Source organism: Anomaloglossus baeobatrachus, chromosome 5, assembly GCF_048569485.1.
Source record: "Anomaloglossus baeobatrachus isolate aAnoBae1 chromosome 5, aAnoBae1.hap1, whole genome shotgun sequence".
NCBI classification, from domain to species: Eukaryota; Metazoa; Chordata; class Amphibia; order Anura; family Aromobatidae; genus Anomaloglossus; species Anomaloglossus baeobatrachus.
Window position 1 is genome coordinate 325,059,960 of NC_134357.1, and position 12,354 is coordinate 325,072,313.

The 12,354-nt window shown below is 51.0% G+C and overlaps 1 protein-coding gene across 1 annotated transcript in view; it reads right to left on the minus strand.

Moving 5' to 3' along the window:
* LOC142311401 (protein-glutamine gamma-glutamyltransferase E-like) overlaps positions 1–12,354 on the minus strand; it is an 80,129-nt gene that overhangs the window by 29,061 nt on the left and 38,714 nt on the right. Inside the window, exons 6-7 of the mRNA XM_075349788.1 lie at positions 11,859–12,036; positions 735–864 (exon numbers count right to left, since the gene is read on the minus strand). Of these exons, the coding sequence (XP_075205903.1) occupies positions 735–864; positions 11,859–12,036 (308 nt within the window). The remainder of the gene's footprint in view (positions 1–734; positions 865–11,858; positions 12,037–12,354) is intronic.

The window sequence follows — 12,354 nt, forward strand, 5'->3', positions numbered from 1 at the left end:
TATATAAAGGATTTATAAGAAACATTTGCACAAATCTAGGCAATGACTATTTCAAAGAGAAAGTTTGTAAATTTCATCAAGATATCCATAACAACAGCATGGCTTCATAGAAGAAGAGTTTTGGTGATGTGAACTGGCCATCTGTAATCAAGGCCTCTCACCAATAGAAAATATTTGGTGCATTGATAAAGAGAAAAAATCTACAAAGATCCAGGACTGTGGAGCAGTTGGAATCCTACATCAAACAAGAATGGAGAAACGTTCCTCTACGAAAATGGCAGTATTTGATCTTGTCACTTTGTGAACGTACTGTTGTAAAAAGAAGGGATGCTACACAATGGGACACATGACCATGCCCCAACTTTTTTGAGATGTGTTGATGCCATCAACTTCTAAATTAGCTATTGTTTTCAAATGAAATGGTAAAATGTCTTCCAACCTCTGCTCTGTGTCCTATTTTCTAATTTTAATAAAATCTGACTATAAGAGATTTCCAAATCATTGCGTTCTTGTGTTCTTTACATTTTATACAGTTCCAACTTTTTTGAAATTGAGATTGTACTTGTATATATACTTATAGGTGAGATGAAATATTGGCAGAATAATATATTCTCATTATGGATAATTTAAGTATAATTTTTCATGGTATGATGTCAGATCGTAGTAACACCGTCATGATGTCTACACATATCACACTGGCAGAAATAGCAAAAAAAAAGAAATCTTTTCCATACCACAGTGTATCTTTACTCATTGATCTTCCTTTTTTACTATAGATACTATCGACACTCAGATTTGCATCCTTGTCATGCGCTGAAACAAAATTTGTGACTGCTCTAGTTGGAATTCCCAAGCATCGGAGAGCTAGAAAAAAAAAATAAAACAGAAGAAACATCAGACTTTTTTAATCATTACTCTTTAAAATAGATCTGTCACCAAATTGTATATTTCTAACTGTATAGATTGAGATTTTATAATTCGAACTGTATAGATTGTGCACTATGCACATTATCACAATGTGGCCCTCAGGCAAAAAAAAAGGTTGTGCACTCTTGATGTACAACAGTATACACCTAAGCTTACTCATGCAGTAGTCGAAAACAGCCATATATTAAACATGTTTACACCATTTTTATATTGATGATGACCTAAAATAGTTCATTTGTATTCAAGTCAGTGGTGGTTTGGCATCCTACCAATCAGTTGTGTTAAGAGTGTACAGAGACAGAGCAGCATATATTTGTACACTACCCTAAACTAAAGAGTATACCAGAGTGGGTGTTTTCCATTATACAATACTGTATACACTGCAGAGGAATGGCATGAATGGGTGTTGTTCATGAAGAAAGCCTCTGCGAAAGCCCATCCACAAAAAGCCCACCCACAATTTACCAGGGTCCATGCAGAAAAATATGAAGGCTATTGTGACTCTACTTTTGAATGAAGTATTCCGTATTCTGACTGATAAGTAAAGCTTTGCAGATCTTCTTGTAGCCTTTATCTTTGTTGCATGAAGACATTATTTTGTTTCTCAACTCTTGTGACATTTCTCTTCCATGTGGTGCCATTGCTGATAGCATGAAACGGGAAGGGGTTTTCTTTGTTAAAAAGAACCAGTCAGCATGATTTTGTAATGTAATGTAGAGACAGGTTTGCAATGTTCTTCTTTATCAATTGAAGTTTTCTGCTAACTAGGTTTTGGTGCACAAGGGCCAGACTGTACACTGTAACATCCTCCTCTGTGGCCTCCCTGCCAACACGCTCGCCCCTCTCCAGTCCATCCTTAACTCTGCTGCCCGACTTATCCACCTCTCTCCTCAATACCACCCCGCTTCTCCCCTCTGCATGTCCCTCCACTGGCTTCCAATCTTCCACCGTATCCAATTCAAACTTCTAACACTGACCTACAAAGCTGTGCATAATCTTTCCCCTCCGTACATCTCCGAACTACTCTCCCACTACACTCCAACACGTCACCTCCGGTCCTCCCAAGATCTCCTCCTCTCCTCCTCTCTCATTCGCTCCTCACGCAACCGACTCCAAGACTTCTCCCGAGCATCCCCAGTCTCCTGGAACTCGCTGCCTCAACACGTCAGACTATCCCCTACCCTTGCAAACTTCAAACGGAACCTGAAAACTCATCTGTTCAGAAATGCCTACAATCTACAATGAACTCGCTGCCGCCCGACCACCGTGCGGAGCTGCCGCCCGACCACCGTGCGGAGCTGCCGCCCGACCACCGTGCGGAGCCGCCGCCTGACCTACACCCCACCTATTGTCTCCTCCCCATAATCCTATAGAATGTAAGCCCGCAAGGGTAGGGCCCTCTTCCCTCTGTACTAGTCTGTCTACTGTAACTTGTATACGTATTTTGTATGTAACCCCCTTCTCATGTACAGCACCATGGAATTAATGGTGCTCTATAAATAAATAATAATAATAATAATAATAATTTCTTCTTCCTGTCTGTAATTCCATAGACCCTCTGCCTGCCTCAGGTATTTAAATGTCAGGTCAATGCTGACATTTCAAACAGAGGATGCAAGTCACTGAAAAAGCTGCGATCTATCATTCAAGAACAGCAGGCAGGCGAAGGGTGAGGGAATCACAAACTGAGATGAGAAGTGGCATTCACAGCGCCTTTATACCAAAATCTAATAATCAAAAAACGTCAAATGCTAATTAAAGAAGAACAACATAGCCAATTTCTTCACTGAAGGTATTAATTTAATCAGTATTATTGCGCCATTACTGTCAGGTGTTATGTCTTTACTTTATATTACAAATTCATGCACCAGTGGAGGGAAGCTCTAAGGTTATGTGCCCACGGGACTATGTACCTGCGGATATTTCCACAGGTATGTCTGCAGATTTTCCGCAGCAGCTCCCCGGAATCAGGAACTATCCATTGCTGCGGGATTCCAGTGAAATATCTGCGGTAAACCTGCGGACATTCGTGCGACTTACCTGCCTCTATCTCCATAGTGGAGGGCCGGGAATTCCGCAGATATTTCCGCATGAATAATTGACATGCAGTTACATGAGGCTGCGAGACATCCGCAGCATGTTCCGCAGCCGCACATACCGCAGCATGGACACAGACATATGTCCCATAGGATAACATGGCGAGTGTCTGTACTTGCTAAAACCTGCGGATTTATGTAGAAAATCCAGATAAATCCGCAGGTTTTCCGCGGCAAAATCGGCGGGTACAATGTCCCGTGGGCACATAGCCTAAATGTAAATGCTTTGCCCCCTATCTGATATGCACCTTCTGGTGGCTTCACCTTTTTTAGTGTCGGTCTGGTCTATCTTGGAGGATTTGTAACCTGCCGGCATTTATGGGAGTATTAGGGTGGCACGGTGGCTCAGTGGTTAGCACTGCAGTCTTGCCACACTGGGGTCCTGGGTTCAAATCCCACCAAGGACACCATCTGCAAGGAGTTTGTATGTTCTCCCTGTGTTTGCGTGGGTGTTCTCTGGTTTCCTCCCACACTACAAAAACATACTGATAGGGAACTTAGATTGTCAGCCCTAATGGGGACAATGTTGCAAATGTATGTGAAGCACTGCGGAATATGTTAGCGCTATATAAATGAATAAATATTATTATATTATTTTGTATTATGAAATCGCATTTAAATTGTTACTTCTGAAGGAAAACTAAAGGTTTTCTGACAAATCTGTTGGGGTGTACTTATTTATGCTGAGCATATGTAGGTCACTTTGACTTACTACTATGCTTTGTGTTAAAGAGTTTAAATACAGTCTCATAAGAACAAAGTGTTGCATCTTCTTAGGGCAACTGGAGGCTTTGTTTCAGCTAATAGATTTACTGCTATTCTAATCTTTTAGAAATCTATGAGATAGCTATCTTTAAAAAATGCACAAGTATATTAACTATATAATACTATCAAAATCTACAGTGTGTCTTAAGGTACCGTCACACTAAGCGACGCTCCAGCGATCCCACCAGCAACCTGACCTGGCAGGGATCGCTGGAGCGTCGCTACACGGGTTGCTGGTGAGCTGTCACACAGGCAGATCTCACCAGCAACCAGTGACCAGCCCCCAGCGACGCATGGAAGCGATGCTGCGCTTGGTAACTAAGGTAAATATCGGGTAACCAACCCGATATTTACCTTGGTTACCAGCGCACACCGCTTAGCGCTGGCTCCCTGCACTCCTAGCCAGAGTACACATCGGGTTAATTACCCGATGTGTACTCCAGCTATGTGTGCAGGTGTGGCGCCCTGGACAAGCCAGGGGCCACAGAGAACAACACCCACACACCCCACACTCCCGGTCAGGCACACCGAAGTCAGACACAAACCGTTGTTGCCTTCCTCCAGGGGCTGATGATCACACCAGGGGGTGGGCAAGGCGGTTGGCCCCGCCCACCGAGGAGTTCACAGTCCTGGAGGCGGGAAAGACAGGCAGATGAGTTGAGAAGTGGAGAGATTAGGTTTTGAGTGGAAAGTGAGAGGAAGGAAAAAGTGGCAGTTAAGCAGCCTGAAGTTGGTCCGGGTGTGTGGCCCGGACAGATCAGCAAGGTTGGCAGACGGTGGTGACCGTCTGCATGAGTGGCCTATCGGAGTTTACCGTAAGGACCGTGGATGGGCGGTGGCCCGGCGGTACCGGACCGGTACGCAAAGAGAAGCCAGCACCATCTGGCAGGGGCTTACGGACCCTGGCAAGGCTAGGAGTCGCCGAGAATTTGCCAAATTCGTTAGCGAAGGGAACCTCCTGGGTTTCCCAGCAGCCAAGTCCCGACAGAAGGCAACAGTCCAACCAAGAGAGGGAGACACCGTCACCGCCAAGGCAACCGTTTCCCAGGGCCAGAGCCTGCGGGCAAAAGGGGCTCCTCCGGCCCATATCCAAGCTGGGAAGCGGGTTACCGGTGGGAACCCATTGGAACCATTTACCGTACATAGGTGCAGGGAAAGGCAGTCATCACCAACCTGCCGGGAGAAACAACACCGCAGCCGTCTGTGGGACCTGTCCATCCAGCCGTGTGTTTTACCGAGAACTGTGTCCTCATCATTGGCTGAGTGAGTACCACCGTGCCGTGCGGCACAGCGCTGCCCCCGCGACCCTGCACCTCACCAGGCCCCGCAACCTGCCTGCCATCCATCCCTACCCCATCACCGGGCCCCGGGACAATCAACCCCCTACCCACGGAGGGGAGAACTAACATCAAAGCTGCTCCCTGTCATCGCTCCCGGGATCCCCGTCCAGAGCAGCGGTGGTGTCACCAATATCACCACAACCGTGGGTGGCGTCACGGACAATAACCAAATCCCCCACAATCAATCCCCTTTTTCACTCACGGGCGAGGAAAGCCGCTCGAGTCCCCGGGATCCGGCCCACCGCTCGAGCCACCACCGAGCAGCAGCAGCAGCAGCAGCTGGACCTGAGCAGTGGGATAGCGCAGCGTCCCCTCCTCCGCCCGCGACAACTTGGCGTCACGAACAGGATCCTACCGTTCTACTGACTGGTGGAAGTTCGCCTTGTGTGACCGCCGGAGGTGTCCGGCCGGAAAATTTGAAAAGCCGCCATCTTGGGCGCGAAAAATTCCCGCTCGAGCGTCTCCTCGAGTAGTGGAGGCGCGAAGGCCAAAACCCGCCCCTGTAGAGGAGGAGCCGGAAAGAGACTAAGGGGGACGGAAACAAGATGTCTGCGCCCGACGGAGCCACTGGAAGAGCGGCGGACGCAGCCGCGGAAGCACCCGTAGATGGGAATGGGCCTGCCCAGATCCCGGCCGCGCTGACGGGGGGCTCCACGGCCCCAGCTCTCGCTCAGGTGATGCCGTTCTCCTTGCCCTATGTGCCCGGAGCTGCCTGGCTACCGCAGTACGATGGGAAACCTAATGCCTTGCAGGTTTTCCGAAAAAAACTTAGTCCGCTACTAGAACTGTACCCCCTGACTGATAAGCAACGTGCAGCGCTAGTGCTGGGGCAGCTAACCAGCGTGGCTGAGCAAGAAGCAGAGACCTGGGCCGAGGGGGACCGGTCCTCTGTAGCCACCATATTTGAAAAGCTGCAGACTGCATTTGAGACCCGTACCGAGGCAGAGTTGCGGATGCAGTTCTATCAATGCCGGCAACGACCCGCAGATAGCATTCGGGACTATGCCCTGCGCCTGCAAACCGCCCTCCGCACACTGAAGCGGGTAGACACCATCAACAGTGTGGACAGTAACAAAATGTTAAGTGAGCAGTTTGTGCAGGGGATGAGGTCCTCAGAGGACCGCAAACAGCTTCGGCTGTGGGCCCTAGAACACCCGGATGTGGACTTTGCCGTATTAAAGGAACGGGCCATCAAAGCTCTGCAACCCCCCGCATTCGAAGCTCCTGAGCCAGCCCCATGGCCGGTTGAGACTGCTCCCGTTGTGGTGGCCCCTACCCCACCAGCACCTCCAGTGCCTGCAGCCCCAAGCGGGACGATGGAAGAACTCGCTGCTCAAGTTCGCCGCATGGATGGGGACCTCGCTAAGATCCTCGCCACACTCCAGCCTCCTACCAGATCCCAGGCCCCGGTGAAGATGCAGCTCGCCGACAGCCCTGAGGACGTCCCCTGGATGCAGCGGAGAAGGGCCAATGACTCACGGAATGGACCCCCAATCTGTTACAGGTGCAGCAAACCCGGCCACTACTCCCGACGGTGTCCGTTAAACGAGCAACCCCTGGGGCCACGGGCCAATCCTCAGGAGTAGAACCTCGTGGCCCCCCAGACTGGCAGGACCGGTACATCGGGGCCCGGCCCATCATCCCCGTGGCTGTGGACGGCATACCGGTGATGGCTCTCCTGGACACTGGATCACAGGTAACCACCATACCATACACACTGTATCAACGGTATTGGGGAAAAGACGAGCTGGCTCCCTCAGATGCCAGTATAACACTAATTGCTGCTGATGGGCTCCCATTGACCCAAGTGGGGTACAAGCAAGTGGCCACGACTGTGGGACGAGCTGAACTGCAACACCAGGGTATGATTGTGATAATGAATGAACCCAGTGATCATAACCCGAAGGTAGTCTTAGGGACTAACGTGATGGAGCACTGTATGAGTGATGTGCTGACCCTACTACAGCAGCTGGCCGCTACGGCGGTGGGGAGCCGACAAAGGGCTGTGCAGCGTGAGATCCTAGCCCTGATGTACCGCCAACATGTGAACTCGACAGGAGGAGAGATTGGTGGGGTGAGAGTGATGGATGTTGCCCCTTTGATTGTGCCTCCCAGGAGCGAGATGATGATTTGGTGTAGGGCAGCGGTAGGGTCCCAGGGGCGTGACTACCCCGCCAGGATAGAGCCCATGCCCTCTGAACACTGGCCCATGGTAATGGCCGCCCGAGGGGTGGTAGATGTAAAGAAGGGGAGAGTGCCCGTGAGGGTGCTGAACTGCGGGGAGGATGAAGTCAGGCTTCCCCGGTACGCTACCCTCGCCAATTTGTTCACCTTGGATCCCCACACCATCCACGAGGCCATTCCCCCAATCTCACCACCTACTGCCAGCACTCACCCATCCCAAAGGGAGTTAGACGAGTGGTGTCGACAGCTACACGTAGGCACTGGCGATACCCCTACACATCACAAGGAAGGGGTATACCGGGTGGTACGGGAGTATGAGCAGGTTTTTAGCAAACATCCCCTGGACTTTGGGCAGATTAAGGGGGTCCAACACCATATCCCCACCGGTGAGCACCCCCCTATCAAAGAGAGGTACAGGCCTATTCCCCCTGCACACTACCAATATGCCAAGGACATGTTAAGGAACATGAAGGAGGCAGGGGTTGTTAGGGACAGCTGTAGTCCCTGGGACACCCCGTTGGTACTGGTTAAAAAGAAGGATGGCACCATGCGGATGTGTGTGGATTACCGAAAAATTAACCAGGTGGGTTCCGGTGGCAATCCTCTGGGGGTTTCAGGGGTTCCCCATGGACGTGGGTCCCCTGAAAAGGACAGAACCCGCTCGGGCAACTTGTGCTGGACTGGGGTCAAGGGGTGCTGCCTATTTGCTTAGAGGCAGCATCAGGGCCAGGTTGCTTGGGTGGGAGAGAGCGGAAGCCGTAACCGTAACGTTTAAATAAGAGTACCTCCCGATGTGGGAAGATGTTATTTTACTTGTAATGTGTTACCGTTTTTCTATTTTTCAGTTGTGAAAATAAAACCGGTGATGGACGGGCAGCCCGCGGACGGTCTGCATTTAACTAAGGGGTAATGTGGCACCCTGGACAAGCCAGGGGCCACAGAGAACAACACCCACACACTCCACACTCCCAGTCAGGCACACCGAAGTCAGACACAAACCGTTGTTGCCTTCCTCCAGGGGCTGATGATCACACCAGGGGGTGGGCCAGGTGGTTGGCCCTGCCCACCAAGGAGTTCACAGTCCTGGAGGTGGGAAAGGCAGGCAGATGAGTTGAGGAGTGGAGAGATTAGGTTTTGAGTGGAAAGTGAGAGGAAGGAAAAAGTGGCAGTTAAGCAGCCTGAAGTTGGTCCGGGTGTGTGGCCCGGACGGATCAGCAAGGTTGGCAGACGGTGGTGACCGTCTGCAGGAGTGGCCTATCGGAGTTTACCGTAAGGACCGTGGATGGGCGGTGGCCCGGCGGTACCGGACCGGTACGCAAAGAGAAGCCAGCACCATCTGGCAGGGGCTTACGGACCCCGGCAAGGCTAGGAGTCGCCATGAATTTGCCAAATTCATTAGCGAAGGGAACCTCCTGGGTTTCCCAGCAGCCAAGTCCCGACAGAAGGCAACAGTCCAACCAAGAGAGGGAGACACCGCCACCGCCAAGGCAACCGTTTCCCAGGGCCAGAGCCTGCGGGCAAAAGGGGCTCCTCTGGCCCATATCCAAGCTGGGGAGTGGGTTACCGGTGGGAACCCATTGGAACCGCTTACCGTACATAGGTGCAGGGAAAGGCAGTCATCACCAACCTGCCGGGAGAAACAACACCGCAGCCATCTGTGGGACCAGTCCATCCAGCCGTGTGTTTTACCGAGAACTGTGTCCTCATCATTGGTTGAGTGAGTATCACCGTGCCGTATGCCCCCGCGACCCTGCACCTCACCAGTCCCCGCAACCCGCCTGCCATCCATCCCTACCCCATCACCGGGTCCCGGGACAACCAACCCCCTACCCATGGAGGGGAGAACTAACATCAAAGCTGTTCCCTGTCATCGCTCCCGGGATCCCCGTCCAGAGCAGCAGTGGTGTCACCAATATCACCACAACCGTGGGTGGCGTCACGGACAATACCCAAATCCCCCCACAATCAATCCCCCCTTTCACTCACGGGCGAGGAACGCCACTCGAGTCCCCGGGATCCGGCCCACCGCTCGAGCCACCACCGAGCAGCAGCAGCAGCAGCCGGACCCGAGCAGTGGGAGAGCGCAGCGTCCCCTCCTCCGCCCGCGACACAGGGAGCAGGGAGCCGGCACTGACAGCGTGAGAGCGGCGAACGCTGGTAACGAAGGTAAATATTGGGTAACCAAGGAAAGGGCTTCTTGGTTACCCGATATTTACATTGGTTACCAGCGTCCGCAGAAGCCGGCTCACTGAACATTCATTTGTTGCTCTCTCGCTGTCACACACAGCGATGTGTGCTTCACAGCGGGAGAGCAACAACTAAAAAATGGTCCAGGATATTCAGCAACAACCAGCGACCTCACAGCAGGGGCCAGGTTGTTGCTGGATGTCACACACAGCAACATCGCTAGCAAGTTGTGCCTCAGCAGCGATGTTGCTAGCGATGTTGCTTAGTGTGACGGTACCTTTAGGGGTACTTTGCACACGATGACATCGCAGCTGCGATGTCGGTGGGGTCAAATCGAAAGTGACGCACATCCGGCGTCGCTGTCGACATCGGAGTATGTGAATCCTTTTTACTATGATTAACGTGCGCAAAAGCGTCGAAATCATATGATCGGTGTAGCGTTGGTCATTTCCATAATTTCGGAAGGACCGATGTTACGATGTTGTTCCTTGTTCCTGCGGCAGCACACATCGCTGTGTGTGAAGCCGCAGGAACGAGAAACATCTCCTTACCTGCGTCCCGCCTGCAATGAGGAAGGAAGGAGGTAGGCGGGATGCTTACGTCCTGCTCATCTCCCCCCCCCTGCTTCTATTGGTCCCCTGCCGTGTTACGTCGCTGTGATGCCGCACGAATCGCCCCCTTAGGAAGGAGGCGGTTCGCTGGCCAGAGCGATGTCGCAGGGCAGGTAAGTGCATGTGAAGCTGCCGTAGTGATAATGTTCTCTACAGCAGCTATCACAAGATATCGCATGTGCGACGGGGGCGGGGACTATCATGCTCGGCATCGCAAGCATCGGCTTGTAATGTCGTAGTGTGCAAAATACCCCTTAGGCCTCTTTCACACATCCGTGAAAAACCACGCACATTTTTCACGGACGTGTCAAAGGTGCTTTTTGCCCTCCGTGAGCCATTTTTATGGCTCACGTGTGTTCTCCATGTGTTATCCGTGATAACACACGGAGAACGGAAACTTTCTACTCACCAGTCCCTGGCCTTGCTCTCCGTGGTGCTGTTCTTCGGTCTCCGGTCTCCCCTCTGCTGCTGCTTCCAGCTGCAGTGAAGTGAATATGCAATGAGCATAATGAGCAGCGGTCGGACGCAAGTGACAGCAGCGGCAGAGACAGCAGCGCTGGAGAAGGTGAGTAAAATTTTTTTTTTTTCTCTCGCAGATGCATGTGTTTTCTCCGGTGCGTGTCACATGGAGCACATCCGTGTGGTCCGTTTGTGTTACGTGTGACCCGTTTGCGTTCCGTGTGACACCCGTGATGCCGGAGAAAACATGGACATGTCTACGTGTGGAGCACACGGGCACACATATGCTCCACATGTACACACCGTCCATGGCAGAATACGCACGTGAACGCAGACCGATTGATTTTAATGGGTCTACGTGTGCCCATGTCTCCGGTACGTGAGAAAACTGACCATACACGTACCGGAGGCACGGACGTGTGAAAGAGGCCTTATACTGGGGATTCACTATATAATGCTGAACGCGTCCTCTGTCTGAAGTCAGGACACGTCCCCAGATCCTGATTGGCTCCAGCAGTGCACAATAGACCTACCCTCTTCAGTCACAGGTCACGCCTCTTTACTACTTCAGAAATAAAGAAAGCATTGAAGCTGCTGAGGAAAAGTGAAAGCTGAGCTCTGATTGGTTGCTATGGACAGACAGACAGAGACAGAAACTCGGAGAGAGACAGAGACAGTTACTATCCCGGGCAATGCCGGGTACTACAGCTAGTTCACTATATAACTCTGAACGTGTCCATGGAGGCTGCACGGTGCTGTGTGTTAGAGAGGCCTGCAGTGGTGTCTCAGCGCAGGGCACAGGTGAATCAGGAGGTGGAGGAGCTGCTGAAGCAGGTACAGCGGTGCAGGGGCCGGTCGAGGTCACTGACATCACTGCACCAATCACAAGGGTGCACAGTGCTGCTCTGTTATTTGCCAATACACACACATGTGGCCAATTCACTGATGTCACCTGCACTGACCACTGCATGCTGCTACTCACACATATGTTCATTCATTCATTCATTCACAATATCCAACTCTGGTGCCATTTAATTGAAGACACTGTCTCTGTGAATATCACAAGTCACCATTTTGTTTCAGATGATATTCGCAGACACAGTGTCTTTAATAAAATGGCGTCGGAGTTGGCGGTATGCACACGTGCTGACTCCGGTGCCATGTTTTTGAATAATTCAACTACAAAGTGAACATAGCACTGTGCACATGCCAGCCGTAGAGATGATGGCGGTGGCCACGGGGCAAAATTTATATAAAGCGGAAGAAAGTAGCCAGTATACATATCTTACCAGTGCACAAGACTCCAGCAAAGACCCAGCATTGTCCATATTTCACAGGTTTATAACCTCCTTTACGCCACATGTTGAGGATGTCTACACTTCCATGCCAATCCTGAGGATCAACTCCACCTGGATATTTAGTAGACCAGCTCCCCTCCAAGACGCCTTCATCATCAAAACTGTTGATCTGTATTAGGAAAAGAGATGGGATTTTATTTTACTTGTTTATTTAGCATTAACAAATTTCACAGCAATTAAAAGGAATCTGTTATCAGGTTTTTGCTACCTCATCTGAGAGCAGCATAATGTAGGAAAAGAGATCCTGATTCCAACAATGTATCACTTGGTTTACTGGGTGCACCAGTTGTGACACAAGCAAAGTTCTTAGATGTAGTATGAAGCAGAGCTGAGAAAACTAACCCCGCTAACACCTGGCTCTCTACGTACAATGTCTATAGACAGTGAGCTGTCCCCCCCCTCAGATGAGAGACATGATCAGACAACT